The sequence below is a fragment of the Salarias fasciatus genome, chromosome 19 (assembly GCF_902148845.1).
Source record: "Salarias fasciatus chromosome 19, fSalaFa1.1, whole genome shotgun sequence".
NCBI classification, from domain to species: domain Eukaryota; kingdom Metazoa; phylum Chordata; class Actinopteri; order Blenniiformes; family Blenniidae; genus Salarias; species Salarias fasciatus.
In genome coordinates, this window is record NC_043763.1 from 20,041,608 (window position 1) to 20,068,681 (window position 27,074).

General features: G+C 41.8%; 1 protein-coding gene across 8 annotated transcripts in view; it reads right to left on the minus strand.

The window, feature by feature from the left end:
- The window catches only part of nrxn3a (neurexin 3a), a 143,719-nt gene extending 123,553 nt beyond the window's left edge, over positions 1–20,166 (minus strand). For 7 of the 8 annotated variants that reach the window (XM_030117643.1, XM_030117642.1, XM_030117640.1 and 4 more), the window contains exons 1-4: positions 19,021–20,166; positions 7,262–7,282; positions 5,920–5,946; positions 3,895–3,963 (exon numbers count right to left, since the gene is read on the minus strand). In XM_030117643.1, the coding sequence (XP_029973503.1) occupies positions 3,895–3,963; positions 5,920–5,946; positions 7,262–7,282; positions 19,021–19,705 (802 nt within the window). In that variant the 5' untranslated portion in view covers positions 19,706–20,166. The remainder of the gene's footprint in view (positions 1–3,894; positions 3,964–5,919; positions 5,947–7,261; positions 7,283–19,020) is intronic. The other variant, XM_030117644.1, reaches the window with a different exon arrangement.
- Between the last annotated feature and the right edge of the window lie 6,908 nt (positions 20,167–27,074).

Below are 27,074 nucleotides of genomic sequence, written 5' to 3' on the forward strand. Positions count from 1 at the left end.
AGCTCAAACTGGACGATACAGTGATGAATAGAAGAATAAACGGTGCTTATTTACCCAGGAATTAACCTATAATGATTGTTAGGTGACAGCAGCCAGCTGGGAGCCTGTTTGAAGCCTTCATAAAGCAGAAGAAAACAGAAGCATGGCTGCTTGGATGAAACCTTTGCTCTCAGAACTCTCCAGGCTGCGGCAGAACCACATGTCGCCCCGGCTACCCGAGACACACCCGTTTCTCCGCCACCGAAGCCAGGTCGTCCCCGACCTCTCCGTCTGGCTCAGTCGCCAGCACTCAGTCAAGCACAGAAAGCCCAACTGTCCACGGACTCCCGCCGAAACGCCACCCCCACCCCAAATATCCCCGGCTTAATCCGGTCAGGAGCAGGTTCACTGGATCGTCTCAGTCTATCAAACCTGCGTTCCAGTGTGAGATGGGTTTGTATTTTTTCTTTTCCCCCCAAAAACTATACAATACACTCCTATTCCCCATATTAAGTTGGATGATAAAGTCATTAAAATTGGCCTTTTTCCAGGAAACTGACTGACAGTCTTTCTGGATGGGAGCATCGAGTGTGTGAGCGTCTGTCACTGCTGGCAGCTCAGTGAGAGTTCAGCTCACATGTTCTGATGTCCCCACACTCACACAAATACTCCCCCTCCCTTTTTATTTTTGGTTCTGTTCTGTTCCATTGTTGAGAGCTTTATCGAGAAAGACCAGGAAGTGGAAGGCGCGTTAATCACAAACACAGTCCCTCTTGGAGTTTTAGAATTGAGCTCAGCGGCAGAAAAGAAGCTTGACGGTGTGGAAAATCAGCAACAGTCATGACCAGGTAGAGAAGCTCATCTTGTTTTTCTTTTAACCTCTTTTTTAGGAGCTCTTTTTTTTTGTTGGTCATTTCTAACAATATATTTTGGGGACAAGTCAATAAGTGCTCAGTTCACGAGTATTCAAATATTGAACATTATGATCTTCAAGGTGTTTTCTCTTACCTTTTTAAAGAAGTAATCATGTTAAAAAATAAATAAACTTATTATAAGTATGACAGAAACTTAATAATAAATAATCAAATTAGCTTCAGTGCAAAGCAAAGTGTGACAACCATTGCAGAGCTTCTAGTTGTTTAGTTGTTTCGAATTTAAAGCGAGTTGTGCTTTTTATTAGATCTTTAACGATAACGGAGTGAAACACATTGGCTTGAGACAAAGCGTGTGTGACAGGAGAGTCGGGGGGTCTGGGAGGGCACGATGTGGGTGAAGGTCCGGGTTGAGGGGGGGCGCTCATCCTCCCACACATCGGAAACCCCCAGGCCCAGGAAGAGGACAGCAGGGGGGATGAAAGGTGACTCAAACACACCACAGGCAAATCAAAATGTTGGGGTTTTTGTGTAATCTTATGCAATGCGTAGACGTCAACATTCCCAGTAAAAACGTTGTTGTGATGATGAAGTTGGATCACTTATTGGATCTCTCTACTATAAAACTACCAAAAGTCCCAGGAGAAAACAGACTGGGAGTAAAGACATTCTGTTCAAGAACTATTTACTACGGCCGTCATGCGCATGCTCAGTAGCGGCACTGTAGAAAAGTTGCGTTTTATTAACCGAGTGAGCAGAAACAGAGATTGAATTTATTAATGATAATAAAAAAAAAGTTGTACGATTTGAAACTGGTGGTACTTTTAGAGAGAACTGAGAAGAAATAAAAGTGAAGGATCGCAGGAGGAATGAAGAGTGAAATGACGAGAACAACAGCAAGTGATAGAAAGTACAGTTGGGAGATGGACCATGAGATTTTCTTTTTTATAAGATAGGAAATTATATCAAAAAGTAAGTATAGAAGAACTTGGTTTTAGTGCAGAACACGAGAACATGACTCCCCAGAGGCAGAGGCCGGGACTCATTATCATCCACGAAGTGTATTTCTGTGCCACCAAGTGAACCAACATGCAAATCGAGCCAGAATGTCTGCCCGTGTGTGTGTGTGTGTGTGTGTGTGTGTGTGTGTGTGTGTGTGCGCAGCCTAATAATGTGGACCATCTCGCTGGGATTAGACACAGTAAAAAGGACAGGAGACAGGTGGCGAGGGAGGAGGAATCTCCAGGAGCTCACACAGGGCCGCTCTGTGAACGGGGGAAGCCATTCCAGGTGGACGCAGCATGACGCAACGAATCATCGCTTCTGCAGAGAAACGCCTCGACATACATCCCTGTATCCAGAACACTGCAGCACTAACAGTATCTTCTGAAACCACATTCCCATTATTGGTCTGACACACTGGTATTCGGTGCAACAAACCTCAATTATTGATATCTAAAGTTTCCGAAATGATCCGAACACCGTCTAAAGATGGTGGTAGAAAGATGATGTAAAGTGGCATGCTGTCTGCCTTATATCACACTCACTTCACCCTACATCATGTCAGGAGCTAACGCAAGGATAACAGCTTGTGGCAGACAAACCGTCATGGCCGTGTCACTTTTGGTTGCTTCAACGTCGACTCTTCAGAACCGTTGGGGAGCTAAATCCAGCACTGGATTCATCAAGATGGAGCATGAACCGGGCTCAGAGCAAAGAGCATGTCATCATCTAATCATCGTCATTAATAATTCATGTGTTTTCTTCCTTCTCTCTTCATTAATATATTTGGTAGACGCTTCCCTTTTGATCTTAAGAAGTGGAACATGGGGTCAGTGTTGGGCTGCAGTGAAACACGAGTGAACCTGTCAGCACTGTTTTAACCGATTCTCTCAGCTTGAGCAACTCCGTACTTTTATCCATTATCTGGAGGAAAATGTTGTATAAACTGAAGGTTGTTAAAAACAAAAACTGATTAAGGAACACCTAACTGCAAAAAGAAGCAGCAACAAATCATGCAGATTAGTTTTTGATAACAAATGCGCGTGTCACTGATATTTGACACTATTGTTGCCGTCATGAAGACAGAGTGAGCTTCTAATCAAGTAAACAAAAGCTTAAAGAAATCGTAACAGTTTGGACAAGAGCTTCAGATCCTGCTAATGCTAAATCAGTGTTTATGGTGGATGGAGGGATCGTTTATGGCAGTAAAACTCACACATGGCAGGGAGTTCTAAGCGTCTGAACAGACACAAATAAGCTGTCATCTTTCCTGCTGAGCAGGACTTACAAGCGCTTACCGACAAGCCAAAGGATGAGTTTGCTGTTGTGAAGCGACTCTGAAATCTCCTTCAAGAACACTCAAAGGTGAAAAACTCTCACGTGTTTCAGTGTGTTTCAGCCCCGCGAAGGATTCAGTCAAACATTCGCAGGTTGGCGTCTGTCAGAAACGAGTCGAAAAGGGAAGACGCGTCGCTGACGTCGAGGAGAAAGAGCAGGATGCACCACAGCAGAATTCAGGCTCGGCAGGCCAGGTACACACACACACACACACACACACACACACACACACATTTACAGGCCTGTCACTGCCTCCATCAGCCAATAGTGTGAGTTATAATCTTGTCATTTGAGCCCAGCTGATGAATTAAGTCATGAGTGGGTGCCCTGGTTTACTGAGAGAGAGGGTGGAGAGGCTTGTTCTGAAAACTGATCCCCACTGACGGTTGTTCATTTTCTATCACACAGCTGCCTCACAGCGCTTCTGCACACACTGCGGGCCTTCTTACAAATTACAAAACACACACACACACACACACACACACACACACACACACACACTCACACAGAGTGAGAAAAAAAAAAAAAGAACACAAAGCAGCACAGTCTCCTTTTCCCTTCTCCGTCAATTAACGTCTTCTTAATTACTCGCTTAATCCGAGCACCCTCAGTGAGAAACGGCTACAGAAGAGAGGCTGAACGCAGACGAGCAAACACATCACGGCATCAAACACTCTGCGCCGCGCCGCTCTCAAACACTCACAGAGCAGGCGTCGCTTTTCATACAGGCGGAAAAGGAAAGAGTTGGAAAAAGCTGTACCTTTGCTTTTAGCTAGAGGAGCAGGTGGTGGGAGGGAGAGAGAGTCCACCGCCGAGAGAGCGCCCAGACAGGGAGGAAGAGGGAGGAGGAGAGAGGGAGAAGTGAGTTCAAATTCTGGCAGACAGCAAAACACGTCACGTCACGAGGATTAAAGCGGCGTGCGGCGGCAGCCGGGGTGCAAATTCAACATCTGAAGGCATGCGAGACATGCAACCACCGAGCAGGAACTGCAGCGACTGTGACAGCAAACAGTGGTTGATACAATAAATCACACTGAAATACAATCACAGCATGTGATCTGATGGGATCAATCTAGAATCAATACGCTGGTTAATATGTTCATTATATGGACGAACACACAAAGCTTTCTATGTGGATCTTTTGCAGGTTATTTAACAGAGAAAATCTCTGTTTACAAAACAAATTAAAGCAGTTTAATTTCCATTGCTATAACTGTGTTTTTTAAATTTGACAACTTTAAAATATTCATAAGTGTTAGTTAGAGAAGTCATCACTCACTTTAGCTGCAATATGTAAAAGTTCATATAACTTCCACTCAAATAAAAGAACTTTAAGCAAACTATCGTGTCATCTTCAGATTGTATTGAATGTTGAGGAACATAATGAGGAAAATCACCTTTTTAACTGCCACATAGTTATTTTCAGCTTAACCAAATGGTTAATTCATTTATGAAGCATTTTACACTCAGATAAGAAGATTTACTGTTCTGTTTGAATACTTTTGTATATATTGTTACATTAAAATATTTCTACTCTTTAGAAAAAAAAAATCACAGTGCTTTATTAAATGATTTCATTTTGTTGTTTATAAGAATTATTTTTTTTGTGTCAAAATGCATCTTTTTGACTGTTTAAGTTCTCTTCTTTCCACTCCTTTCTGAGTGGAATAAAGAATAAGGAAAAAAAAAAATTTGTTGGTTGTTGTCTTTTGTTTTATTTGCCTTTCGATTGAAAAGACTTGTATTATTGATTTCTATTATTTATTATTTTGTTCTATGCAAACCTCTCATATTAAGAATATTGTTATTTGAAAAGAATGATAAATGACAAAATTAATCAGAAAATCTGAATAAATTTCTTTTTGAATTGTAACAAGTTTCCTAAAGTGAGAGACGACAACACTTTGTCTTTATTACTTTTGACAATAAATTAATTCTCTGATATTGAACTATATGTAGAAACTGAGAAGTTAGCTGTGCATCTGTATGCTGCCATTTTAATCTCGATTTACATGAAAACAGATGTTTTTTGCAATAATGACATAAATCCGAGTTCTTTAGTGAACTGTACATACACTATGTAGTTATTTTCCCAATTCAACACACTTACCACGGCTCATGCTTGTCATAAACAGTACAATATTTGATTTAAAGGTGCTGTAGGCAGGATTTTGCTAGTCAATGCTAATTTTTCTGTGTTTTCTTTGGATTAAATGTTAGATTATCCATTGATGATCCTTCAGGAGTGTAGCATAACTGCACTACTGCGAGGGCGCAGCGTTTCCATCTGTCTCTGTTCTGAGCTGAAAAGGAATCTCAACAGCTCCAGGTATCTTTGACCAATCAGAGGAGACCCTGAGGCTCTAACCGTGATCGGTCGAGGGGCGTTCATCGCACGTTCTTGTGGGAGGGGCTTAACTTGCGTAAGGGCGTAATGTCAGAGAAAACAGGGCAGGATTGGCTGTGCTGGGTTTCAAATCACCATCTTAGATGGGTCAAATCGCCATCTTGCTTAGGTAACCCTAAGCAAGATGGCGGAGATGCGGAATCCTGCCTTTAATCAAATATGTGAATCCTGCATGACAGGATTTCTGGACATAACTTCAATTAAACCACACTGCATAAACAAACATGCACTTAAATACATTCCACACCAACCCCACGGCATGCAGATTCACACTAAAACCACCAACACGTCAAGGTAGGGAGGAGGTAAAGAAAGGCGTACCTTGTTCTGCCATCATATGTGCAAAGCCTTGAGAGGAAAAGAGGAAAGCAAGAGAGAGAGAAGGGGAAGAGTGACAGTGAACACTTCAGCATTTCAACACTTAGTTTCAATACTCTCCGGTATTGTGACGCCGCATGCTTCTCCAGAGAGGAGAAAGCATGGCGTCCAAACACGAGGGAGGCCCAAAGCTTCCTGCGCAGCGAACAGGAGGCTTCCTCAGAGGAAGTCTCACACGCGTGACCCGACCTGCTGCACTCGACCTCCCATACCTGCTATCAACGTCCTCAGACTGCTCGAGGCAGCGAAAACAAACGGTGAAAACAACAGTGACATGTCATCACCTTTTATAGATTGACCTTCGCCAAGCAGTTCATTTAAACATGCAGCTCAGGGGTTCAGTCCGAATCGATTTCAGCTCGTTTCTATTCTCTTTCAGCTCTAATTTTGGTAACTGTACACATTTGACTTAGCTCACAACTAGCAAGCCTCCAACTAGTCGACTTTACTGGAAAAAAAATCTCAAACATGACATTTTTCTAAACAAACAGCTTCACAGTGTTTAGCTCTATGCTAATGTCTCCTTTGACAGATCCATGACCTTTGACCTATTCTGACCATTTGATGTGAGGTACTACAGGATGCAAAAAAAATGACTAGAAATGTAATTTTTGCAGTGAAAATCTAACTAATGATATTTATAGTGCATCATAGTTTTACTCATTTAAATTAAATAAATGTCATGATGAGTGACTTTAACAGACAGTTCAGGGATTAATTACTCCACTGCTTACTGCCCTTTCAAAGACATTAAAAGGTTAAAGTAAATAATAAAAACCTCTTAATAAATCCATCTATACACACAATCAGCACAATGAAAGTCACCGAGTTCAAACATCCCAACTCATTAAACTTGGTTTGAGTGATTTTTGGGTGGATTTGAAACTTCTAGTCTCTCTGGATTTCTGTTCACTGATCAACATTAGAACATGTAAAGAAAAATGCAAATTCAATCCTCGATGGTGCATTTAAGAAAATGCTCTACATTTGCAGAATTCATACACAACAAGCAGCATTTGTAAAGTCTTGTACTTCACAAATACCTAATTCTGAACTAATAATGCCATCTAACATTAGAAGAAATTAAAAGTTTCTGTTTGTTTCATGGCTTTTAATTGAAAGCAGCCTGTTGTCTTTGCTTGGTTCTCATCCTGTTAACCTGGACAGTGTGCTGATTCTGAGGTTCACACTTGACCAGAAGCAAAACACAAGCAAAAATCCACAAAAGTTGTCTAAGCTTGCCATAAATTCCATCTTAAAACCTTTTCATATCAGTCAGACTCACCTGGCATTTTGCTGTTGACCTCTGGAGAAAAAGGAGACAGAAAACAAGCAGAGAAAGCCAGCGTTAGAAAAACCACTCTTGTTACTTGCATGTTGTCTGTCATGCAAATGATTAAACAGATCATCCTCCATGCAGATGGCTGGCAGTGGGCGCAGCCATGTGCATGTTCCTCAACACTACAGACAGATTTCAGCAATGGAAAGTTAAAAAATAGCAACATTTGATATAAAACCATCAATAAATCAAAGTGAAATTGAAGGAAGATGCAAACAATTTATGGTCTGGTCATTCTTTTCCACTGATGACATTTTAAATCATTTTATCAGGATCAGCAACCACAATGAAGTTCATCAAAAGGCACAAAATGATGAATGATTTGTTATTCTGGTTTAAAGTTTGTTCCACCCACAGACCCAAGAGAAACACTGAAGATATACATGAAAACACACCAGAAACACAATAATTTCATCCTTTGTCATTGTTTATAACCAGCATTTAGGGGGAAATTATGACCTGATGGTGGCACTAAATACAAAAGTCTATACCAACAGTAAATAGAAGCAATTCTTTTAAATCGATTTTTTTTTTCAATATCAAGAACTTGATCTGTATATTCTCAGGAGTTTTGCAATGATTAAATCAACAAAACGTTATATGGATGGAGAGAAGAAAGTGTGGATTTCAGAACTGAGCCATGACGGGCTGTTAGCTGTTCCACTAAAATGCAAATATCTTAAAAAAACAGTGAGTCAATGTTTCCAACAGGACAGAGTAACTTTGTAGGAAAACAGCGGACAACATGGATGATTGAGGAAAGTGTGAAATCAAAGGACGATGCAAACATAAAAGACAATCCAGCTGCCATCCTGTGTGTGTGTGTGTGTGTGTGTGTGTGTGTGTGCGTGCGCGCATTTGAATAATCTTGCTAAAGCTTCAATTCCTTTGTATCTTTTCTGAACCAAGTTGATTTATTTGAGATTTGGGTGGCAGTGAACTCTAAACTCAAATATCAACAGAAGAGACATTTTGACAGAGATTAGAGCAGATTAAGACACCCCCCCCCCCCCCCACACACACACACACACACACACACACACACACACACACACACACACACACACACACACACACATAATGTGGAGACAGAGATGAACAGAGATAGCGGGAGTGACATGACAGACTGTGTGGTTTCCACACACTGACAGTTGTCGGAGCTCTTCGATACAATGTGATGTTCCTGTCATGCCTTCACAGAATTAGTCCCATCACTACCTCCCACCTTGACACACTCTCAACATGAAAAAATACACCGCATGAGCTTTACATCAGTAAATCATCACTTTATCCTCATGTGGCTGGACGCAGTGCAGGTCGTTGATGTTATTGGAGGAGAAACTGAATTCAAAGTAAGCATACAAGTTTTTCATCAAATGTATGATTTTAAAATGATAGCTGCTCATATTAAAGGCATTTTAGATGTTCACATGAATATGTGTATCCCAACCTATCAATCAATTTCAGTGAATTATCAAAAAAAAGGAAGAATCTGCTGTTTTTGTGATGCACATCTGCGCACGCTTTGAATGATTTCAGCAACATTCGCATGGACAGACGACCATTGCTATCCCAGTGACTGAAAGAGTTTGTCATCTAAATGTTTTACTATACTACAACCATTTATCATGATTTGGATCTTATTGTTTACTTTCTCACTATGTTGTCAAATTATCTGTTTTTATGATCAATGCATCTGTGGTATGTTTCGGTTATAGGCTGATATTTTAGGAAAGTCAAACAATTTCTGGAACAACCTTGAATCAATTACAGATCTGGGCTGAGGACACCGTTGTTGTAGCGTAAAGCGTGAAGACTCCAAGAGGGGAGGATCGGCTCTTTAAAGTTCAACAATAAAGCTGTCAAAACCCCTGAAGGTCACTAATTACTGTACACACAGGAAGCACCCAGGACAATATCATTTCTTGTGACTTTAGGAGGAGTTATTGCTTTCTACAACATTTGCACATGATAGCTACGCTATGGCCAAGGTCAGGGACAATTGGCTGTTACACTTCATAAAAAACGGGAACATTATTTGCAGGTTTTTATGGGACATAAACCGAAGTCTCCTGTATAAAAGTCAGACCACAATGCAGCATTACGGCCACTGAAAGGCAAAGTTTCAGTTCTTCATAGTGTCGTCGGTCTAATCCCACCTCCAGGTGTCCACAGGTTCATGTGCTGCTCTCAGCAGAGTGTACTTTACATCTGGTGAAGGAGAACATGTGTGGGAATCATGTGACGAGAGCCCAGACTGCTGCAATGGCAAAAACAAAATAATAATAAAAAAAAGTGCTAAAGTCTGCATAAGGTTTCCCAGCAATCATGTTGCTGTCACTCAGACGTGTTGGAGACCGACTGTACTCCAACGTACAAAAATGAGAGCAACGCATTATTCCAGCAGGACAGAAGAGAAGATCGAAGTTGGGGATCGAATCACTGATCGTGTGATTGAAGTTAACTAACTCACTGTTGACCACCTGAGCCAAAGCTGCACCGATTAGCAATTTATGACGCAAGTAACCCGACCAGCGAGCACAGGTCAGGGTGGTTTCGGCTCCGTGTTTGAAGCAGCCTGAAGAAAGACTGCTGTCTGTCCCACTTTGGATATTTTATTTGCAGTGATCCTCTCTGACTGGTCGAGCACAACGTTACGCACAACAACAATGTTCCTGTCAGCCTCGGCGCTTTGCTTGTCTGTGAAATCTAAATACAAATTGGCTGAACAATACAAGTCAAATTGTTTTATTAAGGAAAGTGTGAACACAGAAGTGCACTGACATTACGCTGGCAGGTAGAAGATTAGCCGATTCATCGTTCAGTTTTTTTTTCCCTCTCCCACTTTAGACTTTGTGACCAATCCATCATCCAAAGCTCAGTCACTCTGTCGCACTCTCCTCGTGATCAGTTGTATTCACTCTCCCTCCCTGCTGCTTTATCATCTTCTTCTCTATCTCTGACCTACTTCCTTTAACAATTTCCTTCCCCGCTGTTGTGTCTACTTTGATGATCAAGCTCCGGTGTGAGTGAAGGGGAGGGGAAGAGGGGGGGGGGGGGGGGGGCAGAGACGCATGTGAACCCATAAATGTTTTAATGTAATGTGCCACCGGACGGACCGATCAACCACTACAGCATTAAAAATACTGCACAGGAGGAACCTCCACATCCTCCAGCTCGCCTCCTCAAAACTCTTCGGTTTAAATTTCCACCGGTTTCACATTCTTGGAGGTGACTCACCAGCATTCTGACAAACTTATTTATTCACCGCAGGAAACATAATCTAAGAGTAACAGTATGACTCTCTCTTTTAATTCAATACCCCAAAAGGTGAGGCGAGGATAGCAACGGATTAGAGCTGAAAGTGGATTACTTAAAGGGATGATTCACGATGTGCTGGATAAAGTGGGAGAGCGTAGTGATTAATGAGGCATTTCAGAATCTGCTTTCTTTCATCACTGCTGGCTTCAACGATTGTTTTCCTTCATGCTATAAACATGGAGGGAAAACCTACATGAAAAGTGTTCGGAGTACACACACACACACACACACATATACATGCATCATCCCACGGGATGAAGGATTGAGTCACCGCGGTGCTGAAGGCTTGATTATTATTGTTTTCATCATCGCCGTGGTAACACCCATACAATCTCCTCGCTGACTGACTCCACCAGCAGCCATGTTTCATGTTGATATGAACATACGGGCGGCTGGACGAGCAGCCAGAGAGGGCTGCTGAAGCCATCTGCTCGTGTCCAGGCGTCAGTGGTGTGTGTGTGTGTGTGTGTGTGTGTGGCTGCTGGGCCGTCGGCTGGGTGACGAACACACTTGTGAGAGAGGAAATCTTGTGCTTGTGTCTTCTCCTGTCAGCACGGTGGACAGCAGTGATGAAAAATCGATTCAGATTATAAACGTGGCTTGAGTTTCGAGTTTGCATGTTTTCAATGTGTTTGTCCGATTTTTGTTTGACTATGAAGGCTGGATGGAAGCGGAAAGGAACGTGAAGCTTCTAAAATTATCATTATTTAAAATTACAATCCAAGATTGTGTGTGTTCGAACCCAAACGCTCATTAAGTTTGAAATCAGAATCTCACCCAGAGAACACTTCATCGCCAGGGACTTCAAAAAGTTCATTTTATAAAACAAGAATGTTTTTGGGGAGTTTGGTGCAAAAAACATAAAGCGAACAGAAAATCAGAAAGTCTGAAAGATTTGGAGCGTCATTAAATTTTTGCGACAATTCATACAGCACAGGATGGAAACTAGAAGAAAAGCTATTTAATGAACAAAAATAATCATCCTGTGCTGAATCAAAAGTGCCATTCGAGTTTTGAACAAATATCCCAGCCAACGATCTGCATCTGGTGCTACAATAATACATTTGATCAGCTAGACTAAATGCTAACGGCCATTTGTTGAAGCAGGATGATAATCAAGCTGATTGATTTGTACCAGATTTCCATTCGTATTCCGTTGTTTATTCTCGTTGTGTCGTTCTATCAACCTACAAGTTGATATTACGACTTGTAATATCTCTCAAGGTTTTTCATTCCCTGTGTAGTCTATAATACCTAAAGCTTTTCAGGTCAGGTTTACTCGGTGCACTTCTCCTCGGTCGATTCGACATCTCGAGCTGTGTTTTCTCATTTCTTCCCTTCTTCTGTCTTTTTTCAGAAGTGTCATCTGAAGAAAGGAGAATGGGCTGAAACACATTTAAAAGAAAAAAGTATTTGGAACAAAAACCAACTTTCCTCATGAGAAGAAAAGAGAAAATACTTTTAGACGTACTAACGGCAGAATAAACCTGACTGAACTGTCGTCAGCTGTAATTTGGCTCGCTGCTGTAAGAGTGTGATTCTTCTTAAAGACTTGTCAGAATCATTACAAGAAATCTTGAATTGATACAGAACTGAATTTCAGGTTCATTTCTATGAAAAAGGGAAGAAATCAAGATAAGCAAGTTGAACTGAACCAACCACAGAAGGAGATATTTTTACTCTCTGCCATGTTCATAAACACTGTTGGCATCTCTTCAACCCTAAAGCTAAAACTGGTCAAGGATCGAACGTCTCGATGCAAAAGTTCAGGACTTGAATCAACAGCAGAAGCTTCTCATCTTGGTTTCTTCATCAGCCAAGTTTGTGAAAATAGTGAAGATGGTAACTTGTGCCGTCGTCTTTGCACTTCAACACACTCGAGTCCGCCTCTCCTGCAGGGAAAAGTAAAGCTCTTCCACCAATGATGCTCCAGCAATTTAAAACTACTTAACTGTCTCTTTGCATTGCATTTCTTTCAAGCTACACATCTCCAGTCTGGAGGCAGCGCTCTCTCAAGAAAATCAAGCCCAGACTGGGTGTGATGGACGGCTGACAGCAGCTCTAAATCCCACAGCCTGCTGGACCGACTCTGGACTCCGTCAGTTCACGGACAGACTTATGTCTCCACTGGCTGTGGATGCAAGTTCAGCGCTTCAAGCTCTTAAAGGCAGACTTCCAGCTGAGGTTTACAGATACGTGCAAACCCTACAAACAAATGATTACAAAGCTACAATGCTAACTATTGCATCTTCATACCACCCAACACAAAGGCCAAGTTTCTATGAATTGTATGTTTCACATCCACCCTCAGGGGTTTTTTTTTTCCCCTGAGCATTACCTTAAACAAAACAATTACATTTTGTTTGTATTTGACTTGGATCAGAATATATATCTGATATCATCATAGAGCCTTTGACTGAAGCCATCGTGTGTGACAGAAACTCCGTTGCTCGGCTTGCATCCTGCTTTTCACTGCAGGATTCACAGGATCTATTAGACCTGTGTGATTGTCTTTATTTGACCTTCAAGGGACAATCATCCAGCTGACCTGCAACACACCAGAGTTAAAAGAGCTATACCACCTGATAACTGAAAAAGTATCAGCATTAACACATGAAGGGAAGTACATGCTAATAAAGAAGCAATAGTTTAATAATTTGATTTATTGAGTTTATTAAAGTGATCCACTGGACTTTTTGACCAAATAACTTGAATTTAATTTTAATTTCATCATGAGCTATAGAAATTGTTCATTAAGTGGTCTAAAGCTTGAGAACTTGTAATTGCCTTTTTAAATGAGAGAGCTTGTAAGAGCAGTTTTACTTTGCACATGCAGAATGACCGCAACATTTAACCCGAGCAGAGAGTCTGACGTCGTTATTTTTTCATGCAGTTTTCAAGCTGTTTTAGGAATTCATGTACTTTAAGTTTACCCAACAGGGCACTGAAGTTAAAACAAAAAAACTGTGCTGTCCCTTTGGTGTCTGTTTAAACTACAATGATGCTCACAGATACTGAAAACTTTTTGAAAATGGCTCCCTAGGTGGAACTTTTTGAAAATGCCACGACTTGAATGAATGTCACCCCTCATAACAATCCAACTTGTTCGTCTGTCTATACGAATGTCTGCATACTCATCGTCAATGTTCATAACAAACTGTTCTCTGCGTGCCGTTTCATTACAAAAACAAGCAACAGCACCCTCCCAACATGAAACATTGTTTCTGCTGTTTACGTGTAAATGAAAATCGTTTTCAAAACGTTGTTGTGCGAATGCAAAATGTTTCTGAAACAAAAGTACAAAATTGACTTCATGGGTACGCCAACCAGGTGTGGTCAGGATTATTTTAGTGTTAATTATTTATTGTCAATTATTGTTAATTATTAATATTGTCAGGCAGTATCAATTGAGTCAAAACAAACTAGATCTCTGCTCTATTTCTTTCATCAGAATAACATCTCCAGAGCATGAACTTAATCTATTTATGATATGCTATCCCCAAAAAGTACAGGGTTGAGTCAGGTCAAACAGTTTGTGAAATTATACATTAATGTCACACAGGAAGAATTTATACGTCAGCATGTCTTGGGCTCCATCACGGCTGTTACTTTCATTCATTTGCTCCTTCTGCAAAACAGTCTTACACTCCATTTACATGAGACCCCAATTCATTTTCAAAAAAGTTACGTGTTGGCACAGTAACACTTTCAAAGCGATCTCCATTTACACGAGAACGTCAAATATGCTGAAAACTGTCATTTCATGTAGGGTCAGTAGTGGGTGCTGCTTTTGTTATGAAACCACACACACACACGCACACACACATGCTAAACCATAACAATGGCGGGAACATGGACGCTCCTATAGACAGAAGATGAAGTTGAATTGCTATTATGAGCGACTCTAAATTTGAAAACTACCAAAATCCAAGGAGAACACAAACTGAGGAGTCATCACACTGGAGGCAGACGTTGCTGTTATCTTCCATCTACTCACACATGTGCAGAAGAGTTAGTTTCTACAGCCGTGGTGTGAAAATGCAGTAGCAGTGTTTCTGACGTCGACACGGACACGTGGCTCAAGCATTTTCAAAAAGTCGTGTTTTCAAGGCGCCGAGCTCCTTTATCATGTAAACCAGGGGTGGGGAATCCTGGTCCTGGAGGGCCGCAAACCTGCATGTTTTCTATGTCTCCCTGCTTCAACACACCTGAATCGAATCAAGATTCATGGCCAAGTCCAGCAGAAAGCCAGATAACAAGCCTCATTGCAATCAGCTGCGTTGAAGCAGGGAGACATGGAAAACATGCAGGTTTGCGGCCCTCCAGGACCAGGGTTCCCCACCCCTGATGTAAACAGACGCCAAAAACACAATAAAGATGGCTTATTTGTATTCTTCAACAACATCCACAAGCCAGCAATACTTCTGGAGCTACGTTTTGTGCTTAATAAAGCTAAATTTTGTTAGATTTCTTTCTAAAATTAAACTGTGCCACATTCTCCTCCTAAATGTATTCAAAAAAAAAAAAGCAAGCAATCCACCCCAGCCAGCCTCATTAAGCATGTTATTTATCCCTTAACAATCACTAATCTAAATTCTCTAAGGGCTGCTCGAGTTCCCTGCCTTCTCTCACCTATCACTGCCTTGCAGGAGGCAGTCAGGCAGATAGGCGAGGGGGGGGGGGGGGGGGGGGGGGGGGAGAGGGGGCAGACATAAATCAACAACGGGAACAGCTCCCAATGTGGAGGTTGTAAATCAAGGTTGGAAAAAGGCAGCGTCTCAACCTACGAGGGTCACCAGACCGCTCACGCTCCAGCCCGACTGAGTCACGCCTCACGGAGCTGAGGGCCGGGATTAAAGGTGGCGGGGTGCTGCTCGGCTGCGAGGGGACAAGAGAGCCAACGAGAAGGAGCGCATGTGAAAGAGTCGAGAGAAAACATCACAAACACAATTCTTCGAAAATACGGGGTGAAAACCCCGTTTCAGAAGGTCAGCTTTCACACTATGTTCAGATTGTAAACACAATCATCACAGCTCAGGTGAACTATAGTGGGCATAACTGTAAAAAAAATGACTTATTCCAAAGGTTTACCACTCTTCACTTATTCTGGTGCATTTGTTTCCTTTTGTTTCTTTGCATTGTGTTTGGTGTGGATAATATTAGTTCTTTGTCAGGTCAGCTGTCATTTTAACCTCATTTAAAGTAGATATCAACTGCAATTGGTTCATAAGTTGAGTGAAAATAAATACGATTGATAGTGAATTTCACATATATCTTCAAAACTATGCTCAGTCAAATATTAGCCCAATTATAGGATTACTTAGTGCCACCTTCAGGTTGGAAAACCAATGTTTCTATTATAAACTTGTGACATACTTTTAATTTAGAATACTGAATAAAACAAACCAATTATCCCTTAAAATCCGGCTACATTTCTGAAAGTTCAACCTGTTAGAAAACAGGAAACAAAGCACTGACGCTGAGCGAACTTCAAAAACATTTAACTGCTGCTTTGAGCGGGAAGGTCATCAAACAGGAAGCGTTTTGTGTCTGACAGCGGCGGCAGGCAGCGCTCCGCCGACCCCACTGATCCAGCACATTTTTCTCCGGCACTTTCCGCGCCGGCTCGTCCTCTTCTGCCCGTCATCCAGCGTGAGACGACTAAAAAAGGCCAGAGTGACGCATCTCCACCCGTCATTTAAATGCCACACATTCAATCAGCTGAGCAAAAAAAAAAAAAATAGTAATAAAGCAAAGCAGCTCACGCAGCCGCCGAGGCACGGGGAAAGGAAAAGCCCAGACACCTCCCCCAACTAACCCCCACCCCAAGATAGATTGAAAAAAACAGCCTAATCTTTAAATTCCAGATTCACTGGCCTTTTGTCTGTGCGCTGGGGCTTTGGCATCAGCCCAAATGGGATGTAAATTCCATATTTGTGAGAGGTTAAAAAGAAGCGCCTGAAAGTCAAAGATGGAGGGGGAGAAGAAAAAAAAAGAACTGCGGAGGAAAGATATCCAAACAAATCACCTCTGATCTGAATTAATTAAAGAGAAAAAGAGAGTTTGGTGACTTTCTCATCTAAGTGGTATTGATTATCTTATAAGGAGTGTGATTATTGTGTCTCCTCAGCTGCTGGAAGCTGCTGGTTTGGAAAAGCCCAGAGAATGCCTATTGATTGTGAATAATTAAGTACATGGCTAGAGCTTTTTTTTTTTTTTTTTTTTTCTCAGAGGACATGAAAAAGCAGAGGTGCCTGATTCTGTTTCACGTGCCAGCTGCATGTTCACAATTACCACAACAAAACAGGTATTATCACAGAATGTTCTGGGCTCAGGATTTATCAAATGACAGGAAATCCAAGTTTCTTTCTTTTTTTTTTTTTTTTTTTTTTTACATAAAGCCAATGAAAGTGCCTTTTATTTGGCCTGCAGGGAAGGAAATACATGGGAGGAAATGAGTAAAGGGCTTTCTTTTAAAAGAAATCAATTTTAGGCCGGGTACAGCCAGCTGTAGAGCAATTGAAACACAGCTCGGGCAAAATTCTCAGCACAAAGGGACGTGATATAAAACACCTGCCATCTTGTGATTGGGTGAAGAAAAAGGGGGGGGCTCAGGAGGCCCCTTTCTCTCCAAAGGCATCCTTATCACTGCCTGCAGGACCCATGCCATTAACCTGTGCCTCAATGGCTAACTGCGCTTAGATTAGCTTTCTGATTTCACACACACACATGCAGCTCAGATACTGAGATACCCGGTATAATAGCAGACACAATTCTTTGCCTCGGGAGATAAAATGCCAAGTTATGCGAAAAACAGGAAAAGCTTCGGTGTCAGGATGTTGCTGTGCAACATGCCTGCACGGTAACGCGACGGCTCACGCCGGCTGGGTGAAATCAGCTGTGGCTAAACCTGACGCCCGTCCGCGGTGCAGGAATGCTCGTTTTCCTGTCACACGCATGCATGACGCCACCGTTCTGGACGTCCACCTACGTCAAATTCTTTGCCACGGTTATTTTCAGGAAATATGTTTCAGGTATGGCCTGAAATATGCTGTTTTCTCAGCGGGGGTGAATTATGTGGGATGAACTGATTAAAATCATGGTTGCACCCTCTAAACATTTATTGTGTTGAGATTAATAATCAAATATTTTTCTGATGTCTCACAAACTCTTGCCCTAGCAAAAACCTTATCATAATGCTTTTGAACATGAAGTCTGTCATTTTGGTCCTTAGACGATCAGCTGAACATCAAGTTTCAGACCCTACAATAGGCCTGATTGAAGATTTGCACATATAAACCTGGTACAAACTTGAAAAAACACACTATCAATTCAGTATGTTTGTGTTCGTGAGTGGAACACAGTGGAGGAGGCTTATGTTAATAGATTCATGTACAGTGTCCAAAGTGATTTATGTGTGTATGGAATGGTCATACAAACTGTCCCAGTCTCCAGCAGAGAAGCCGTTTCCATTGTGGTGAGAGGCATTTTCTCAGCTGGCCCACCCTGACTCTCATCCACCAACTTTATTTTAAGTTATTTTCTGAATTGGGCCTATTTTCAACTATTTCAATCTTCTCTCTATCTCTTCTGTTGCTCTTCATTTCGAAACAGCTTTGACTTTGTGACAGATAATCTCCTTTAATTTATTTTTACAGCCAAATTCAGATTCATTTCCTGCAATGCTCTGATTACTTCAACATTCTCAACTCCATGGTGCCACATTCATTTTATGAAAAACATTGTTTCCAACCTTAATTTGAGTTGTCCTGTTTCCATGTCTTTCTTGGTTGACCATCTGCAGAACTTAACTAGTTGAAAGGACATTGTTTGTTTTAGCATGCAGTTTGACATCTTTCACGCAGCAGCTAAGTAAATCAGGCCTCGTGTGAGTAAAACAAGGACAAATACAAACACATATAGCTCTGATTTCATCACCTCATGGGAGTTTATACTAACTTCCATTCATTTCCTCCTGAATTGCTCTGTTTATTTGTCAAAACCTAATGAAAATCGAAAAGTTTTCCTTCTTTTATTTTATCACAGCTAAGATAACAATTACACTGTAAAAGCATTAATTATTACATATCTTAGATAGAGCCAGTGAGGATAAAGTCAAATTACAAGTGTAAATGCTGCATGTTTGCAAGGCTCAGCGCTAAAATCAGGGTCTGCGCCGAGGCTGTATAAGTATTTTCTTTCAACTTTAAATCACAATCACATTTACAGCAGCGGGTGAAAAACACCCTTAAAGCAAGCATGATAGATCCCATTTAGCAGCTCAGCTCGGAGTTGAAGCGAGCGAGTCTGTTTCACAGCTGGAGCCCTGCCACAGTTTATCAGGATGAATGACAGCAATGTGAGAGACTTTAAAGGTGCGTTACCTTCGCTGCAGAAGCGGCCCTTGTATTCGGTCTTGGAGCAGTCGCAGATGGGTTCTCCGTCCACCACTATGCATGTGCCGCCGTTCTCGCACGGGTTCACGGTGCACCACCCTTCCGACTCCAGGGGCACCTTAAGGCTTCCCAGGAACTGGGGCTGTGAGATGCCGTATTTGAGGTCTGTAATTGTGCCCCTGAAGGGCTGCATGTTTCGCACCGTAGGCAGTGTAAGTGCACCGTTGCGGATATCCTGAGGCACTCCTCCCAGGAACAGGTCGCTGACTATTTTCATGAACTGACGCTGTGGTTTCACCTCGTCTGCTTTGGCCTGGCCGTCCAGCACCAGCACGGTGCGCAGGTTATACCTGCTCAGGGTGGCGAAGTGCCAGCTGCTGTCGTCCACCCTCCTGTCGGACACGATGGTGGTCTCGGCGCAGTCGATGCTGTAGCGCAGCTGCAGCCGGCCCTCCACCACCGACAGCTGCAGAAAGTCACAGTAGCCTCCATCGTCAAAGTACAGCAGCAGCGCCTCGGAGGCCTCTGTTTTGAACTGGAAGCTGAGGTCACCGCGGGTGCTGGCGTCCCAGCGGAGGTAGCGTGCCCACTGACCTGGTGTGCCTAAAAACTCCAATCCCAGACATGTGCTGAGGAACATTTGCAGCCTGATAGAAAAACTTACAAGACCCATAGCTGCAAATGACTTATTGGTAATCCGAGAGAGAGTCCGAGGAGAATTCAATCAGACTGAAATCTTAGGGTGCTTAGACTTTGTTGCAGGGATCCACAGTTTGATCCGCAATATGCGTAGAGATATATTTAGATAAATATTTCTTACAAAAATATGTTTTTAAAGGGAAAGGGGCAAAAGTGGGAAAACAGTCGTTGTGGTTAACAGTCTTAAGCTAAGTCACAATAAGTTGCTGCAGGGCAGTGATTGTATGGCAGAATCGTTGCTTCCTTGTCGAGAGGCGGTGCTTCAGTGTGTTAAATATGTTTCGCTACTCTTCAAACCAAGTTAAGCCAAGGCTTTTTGTGCAACGTCTGATGGAATGGACTTCTCTGGCTATCAGGACGAGTGGAATGTCCTCCTTCATTTTGTCCGCTGGAGAAGGGAGCTGACAAGGGGTCCACCGGCCTCTATCAGTCCCATCACTGCAGGAAGAGAGAGACAGAGTGTTACAATGGGCCATCAGCACTGATTCTACCAATAATAATAATACATAAACACACACATTCAGCACAATAGCATAAGATCTGTATGAAATCTAATGAGGAATCACATCAATTATCACAGATTACTCCACATTCAGTCAGATTGGATTATATTAGAAACCAGTGTCATTAAAACACCACAACTCCAAGAACTGCTGTGCTTGCTTTTGTCTTTTTTAAAGACACACTGAAATGCAGCTTTTATTGACAAGGCAATATAAAGGTGGCATGCTGGGAGACTGGTTGAACAGATGTCTTACATGATGAAGCTCCAGATCCAGTGCATCTGTGTCAACTTTGTATGATTTCTCTATGCATGCACGACATTTTCTCTGAGGAATAACCAAAATATATGGCTGTTAGGGGAAATGATGTTTCCAAACAGCAGTGTGAATATGTGAGAAAGTCACTCTGTGTTAGTCCGGTAACAGATCAACCACTTCTCCAAAGGTGCACATTGACTTTTATTCAGTTTTAGCAATGATGGATGGATGGATGAATGGATAGAACCAGGAAGAGCCTCAGGAATCATTATTTAAAGCATGTCATGTTCAACCTGTTGCAGTTCAGGAGATAATTAGACCAGTAAATGATAGAGGAGTTATGAGTACCATAGGTCTTCATTGATTTAATAATTCAATCAACGAAAACCTAAACTGGTAAAAAAGTTAAAAGAAATATGGTTCATGTTGTCTACTTGTAAAAAACAGTCTTGCTTCCAAAAATTTGACTAAAATGTGAATTTCTGAAATATCTTGCAACATGTGTGTTTTCATAATCTACTAAAGGTTTACACATATAAAATGGCCACAAAAGCACATGTGGAAAGTGATCTAACGATGCAATGAGGATTACATCAGACAAAATAACACACTATTAAATCCCTCCGAAGATGCTTGTATTGTTTAAGATTTCATCTGTCTCTAACTTGTTTATAAAAGAAATGGGAACTACTTCAGCGTTAACTGAGAGGCATTTCCTCCACTGGCTCCCCATGACTTGTATCTATAGACTTTAATATTATGAGATTTTTTTTCAGTGTTGTGCCTTAAACAGTGATTGATTATTAGTTAGTTCATTTTCAACTGAGGTAGCAATGAATTACAGCACTGATTTCTAATTCTCTCCACAAAAGTACTGCAATCTCTTATAAATTAGAGAATTAAAATACTGAGCTACAAAGGTCATCAGGGGCCAGAGTGGATCCCTTTGTCAGGCCTGTTTCAGCCTACAGCTTTAATGTTTGACACTGGCTTGTTCAAAAGCATCAATCCCCTTGTGAGAAACCATAACCTGAATTTTGAGGGCCTCTTTAAAAAAAAAACAAGAAAAAAAAAGAGTATCATGCTAATCTCAGAGGAATCAGAAGTAATAACAGCCCAGATGGAGGGTACACAGCGTTTCCTAGAAAGAAGAGGTTGACCTTATTTTTTGTGGACTGTTCATAGTGAGCATGCAGCGTGCTGCTGCCTGTCATCCATCCTGAAGAAAAGAGGCTTGTGAAATCACTGCACCCACCCCCTCCCCCCACCCTTACCACCACCACCACCACCACCAACACCAATTCTTCCACAAAGGTTGTTTCAGAGTTATCGGTCATCTGCCGAGTAAATTAGTCTCATTATTCTCATGGCAGTGCATGACTATCAGTCAGCCAGGCAGACTGCCTTTATCTGATGACCAGCCTGGAGAGACGGCTCTCTGCTGAACCTCGTTGAATAATAACAGCAGCATGCAGGTACCAATGCAACACCCACCAGCTAAAAAAAAATCACATTAGTCCACTTTCATTTAGAAAAAAGAAAAAGCAATGATTTAAAACAATTTTAAAAATGTTTTAATTTTCACAACTCAGGCAAAAATGAGGATCCTTCTAGTCCAAAAGGTTCTGTCAGCATATTCTGTTTGGAGAAAACTTTGTTTTCACTTGATTGGAGTCTATTTCTTTAAACGCTGCAAAAATACTAAATTTTAAATGGTGGCCTCTAGTAGAAAAACGTACGATAAGAGTTAAGTAATTTCACTGTCGGACGTTTACTCAAAAGAACAAATCTACCTTAGTAGGAGGGCTGAGTAAGACATACAATATAAATGTAGCTATTCTACGTAAAACCAGAACATTTTACCAAAAGGGTTAAAACGTTTAAACTCCAATATGTTCAAATTGTCTAAAGGCCCTTTCCTGGAGTCATAAGCTTTAAATCTGTGATATTCCCAACCTGGATTACAAGACCACCTCAGGGGGTACCAAAGATCTTGGGGGACTTTGTCTTCTCTGAGGTTATCAAACTTTGCTTTGCACCTGTTAAAACCGCGAGGCTTTCACTGCCATGGTTTGAGGGTCTATAGCTTTTCTTATCGGTGATCTGGCGGACTGAAAAATTGTAAGAGACCACCGTTGCCCAAAAGATACACTTTCTGAACAGATTTTGTGCAGTTCTGAATCCATAATATGTGATCTTAGTTGAAATATAGCAGAATATAACAGAATTACATGACATGAAAAGTATGCTAACCGGCTGAAGCGGGCGGCAGCGGCTCAGGGCTTTCTTTCAAATGCGAGATCCAGGCTGAGTCCCACATCTGCCCCTGGACAGATGTTGGGGTGAGCAAGACACTGAAGCCCAAATTCAGCACCCTTGCAATGGAGTCACCTTTGTGTGTCTGTGTGTGTGTGTGTGTGTGTGTGTGTGTGTGTGTGTGTGTGTGTGTGTGTGTGAGACTAACACTGTAAAGTGCCTTGGGGACTGTTGAGTAAGTGGGAAAGTGCTATATAATTGAAATCCATTTACTTTTCCCTACACTCAGACTCTAAAAGCTTCTGGCCTCTCAATATCTGTTTGTCACAATCAATAACAAATATCCGATAATTGTACCTTGACACAGCATTCTGGCCTTTACTGTGTCTTTACTTCAAAACCTGTATTCTACTGTATATTCTATCCAGTCAGCGGGGATACTGATGCTAATCCTTTCTAGTTGATGCTTTGAATAAACTCCAGACAGAGGTCATTAATAGCAGTGATGTCTCCAATGAGCAGCAGCCCTTCAGACATGTGGTTCACCTGCAGAATCAGGCTAAAACAGAAAAAAAACAACAGAAAACAGCGGTCCGCTCACACTGCTCCATGCTGCTCAGTGTTAGACTGCATTACTGAAACTATTTTCTTGCACATTACTTTGTGGCTCAGCAGGTCACGCACTCTCAAAGCCAAAGCCTTCAGGGTTTTAATGGAGTATGGTGGGGCGATGTTGACAGCTGCCATTCGAAAACCTGACATCAGCACTTATTTATGATTGGCTTCCTTCATATAACATCACAGTACTTTAGAAGTGTAGGTCGTTGTCGTGCGCTATTGCTATTTTACCTTATGATCCATGCAAAGAAGGATCAAGTTAATGGATAAATCTTGATTTTGACTCGCACAGGATTAAGCATTAAAGAAAATGGATATGGATGGATGAGTGGAATACCCAACTATGATGTGTGCACCATTGTGGCTGTATGGGCCAGTGCCAGAACAAACACTGATGACCAATACTGTATCGTCTGCAGACGTCTGGTGGTTTGATAATCATACCAGACAGATTCTCTGTCTGGGATTTCAATATTAGTCAATATTAGTCTCTGATGAACAACTGAGGTCATATTCAAGCCTGAGACAAACTCGTAAATGTATCCATTTAATCAGTCAGTGTTCCGAGCTGGTCCTGATCAAATTACAACAACCACCAGAGAGTCTTCAAATGTAAATTTACAGCGTTACATTTTCTCTTTTGCAAAAATCTCAATGCAGATTGAATCGGGTTCAGTTTGCATTGACACGTCTGCACTCTGGACAAATGAGGACACGCATAAACACGTTTGCAGAAAAGTATATCTTGAATATACCGATTCACCCTCACTCTGGGTCTGAATAAAACATTTGCAAAAATGCATTGCATTGCAATGCATGCTATTTATATGCCATGATTTTTTGGGGTTTTTTTTTCTCATAGGAGGTATGATTATCCCACAGTTCACCGTGGCCTTTCAGGGCCACTGGAGCACAGCTATTTTCTGACCTTTACCCTTCAGTCTGTCTAGTGTGGGTGACCGTACCAAGAGACCCATGAGACAAGCTCTGCAACCTCCCAAGAGCTCGACCACACCGGAGGACAGAGAGGAGGATTCTGAATGCTTTCTGGTTAATTCATGTGAGCAGACTCACTCTTTCTAAAACCAACAGGAGCCAAAAAAAAAAAAAAAAAAAACTCTTTAAAGCTCCTGTGACAAGTTTGAAAAGTGATTTTTGATATTTTGCATAAACACTCACAGCTCTGCACTGATAGGTATGGAAAAAACTATCTGACAGTTTCTTTCTTTTTTCTTCAGCCAACAGCCACAGTGGGAACTTTACATTAATTGTTATCTGGCACATTTTCACTCCTAGTGAATCAAAGTGATGGATATTTAACCACTGCAGTGGTAGATGTTGAAAATCAGCTTAGTTGCCCAGCTTGTTTTGATTTTATTTTCAAAAACAGTCCTCATCACACAGTTCCTTCAAGTAGGTAAAGTACACTTAAAAATTTGGGGGAGCATCCTTCACCACAAAGTAAATATATTTTTTTATATTGTAAAATGTGAATGCCCAAAAGGAAGTATATATAGAAAATAATCAAAATAAACATGATGTTAGGCCTCGTTCATAATATGCTATGAATTATTTTTTTCATTTCTTGAGATAAAACTATAATAATTAACTGCTTTAAAAAAAACACTGTAGAGTAATATTTTGTGTTACACATTTGATGATTTGTCATAGAAAGAAACCCAGAACAACATATTCCACACGCTGATAATGAATGACTTGATGATTCACCGTTTCTTTTACATCAGCGTGTTGAACATCCGGAGTCACCAGCCGGTGAGTCAAAGCTTTCTGGCCTCTGAGCAGCTTTTACCAACAAAAAAAATGCAACTTGCAGTTTAGTCATCATCAGCCCACAAGAAAAAAAAACAAGATGTCCACAACATGGGGTGTGTCAAAAAAAAAAAAAAAAATCAGTCCACAAAATCTACAAGAATTAAATATGGATGTCTTGGCTCGCTCATCACAGAAAAGTAGAATACTTCATTGGAAATTGTGTCCAACATAAATAAATAGGAGTGTGGCCTCTGTTTTATTCATTATTCTCAATTTAAATTTTTATTCCCAAACTGCCAACATTTTAGTAAACAAACAAAAAAACAATCTGCCTCCACCAACAGGCCTGTTCAAGCATTTTCTTTTCATTTCTTCTTCTTTTTTTTTTAATCATTCTGAGGCTTTATCTATCCTCTGCAGATCCTTTCTGCCGAGCACCTCGGGGTTAAATCTACACATACAGAGCTGCTTATCAAACGTCTATTGAATGAAAGATATCAGTCAATCAGTGCTGTTCGGGGCTGACATTGCTCCTCATTCACAGCAGCGCATGTTGCTTTGTGTATCAAATTTACATAGCAATATTCAAGATTTGCACATGTATGAAATATCTGCAGTTTTAGAGCAGCGTTTGGTTTTAGAGTAGTTCAATCTGAGGAAGTACTTGAACAGTCAAACAGTTAAAAATCAGTCCCCAATTTTGATTGCCAGTCAAACCCCACAACAAAACATATCAGACAAAATAGAATATTATTATGTGAAAGCGTGGGTGGAAGTCACATGGAGGCAGGGGCGTCTGGACACATATGCACCTCAAAATGCATCATTAAGACATTGACATGATACCTCTTTTTTTTCCCTCGTTTTTTTCATCAAAAATGCATCAAAAATGGCTGCATCCCCTCAGCGCTCTGTGCAGCCTCAGTGAAGTCTTTGCAGCTGATTGGCTGCAGCTGATCACACCTGCACCGCCGCCCCGGTGTGAACAGTTAAAAACACACCGGTCTGCTCTCCTGTTCGCTCAATGCAGACTTGTCTTGGCATCCTTTTCAGTTTGTCTCACAGACTGTGTGTGTGTGTGTGCCCAAGTCTACGTGTGTGTGTGTGTGTGTGTGTGTGTGTGTGTGTGTGTGTGTGTGCGTGCGTGCGTGTGTGTGTTTATCTTTTGTTGCAGTGCGCGGGGGAGCGTCAGGGGTTAAAAGGCTAAACGGCACGGATCATTGTTCTCGGTGAAAGGCTCCTTTGACGAAGCCCACGGGGACGAGTCCACATACACCCAGCGACAAAAGGCAGCAGCACTCTGGATCCTATTAACAGCCACACGGACTCTGGGACGGAGGGTGTGTGTGAGTGTGTGTGTATGCAAATAAAAGCAGCGCACCGGTAGGCCCTTGTGTTTTAAATGGATGCCACTTGCCAGTAATTTTACAGCAGGTGTCCTGATCTCTCTCCCTCTCTCTCTCTCATACACACACATGCTCGCGCGCACACACTTGTCAAACAAAAGCACACATACACACAGCAACCCTGTCCAGGCAGCAGCGCAAAATGTCCTCCACAGCTCACTGATAATATCTCAACAAAAGGCAGCCGGCTATTTTTCCCGGTGCGCTCACACCACTCAGTCACTCAGCCGAGGCCTTCTCCCAATAAGTCACACACTCTCTCAGCACACACTCAAAGAAGTGCCACATTCTTCCTGTCTCTCCGGTACACTCCAAAATCATTTGACCAGGACGTGCATCCTCGCAGAGGAGGCGAGGAGGAGGAGGAGGAAGAGGAAGAGGAGAGGCAGCAGAAGGAGAGACGAGTGGAAACAGAAAGGGGGGGAGAGAGGGAGGGATGTTCCACCTCATCCACTCCCACTCATGCATCTCATGAAACGCCCCGACATCACTCTTCCCACACACACACACACACACACACACACAGTCG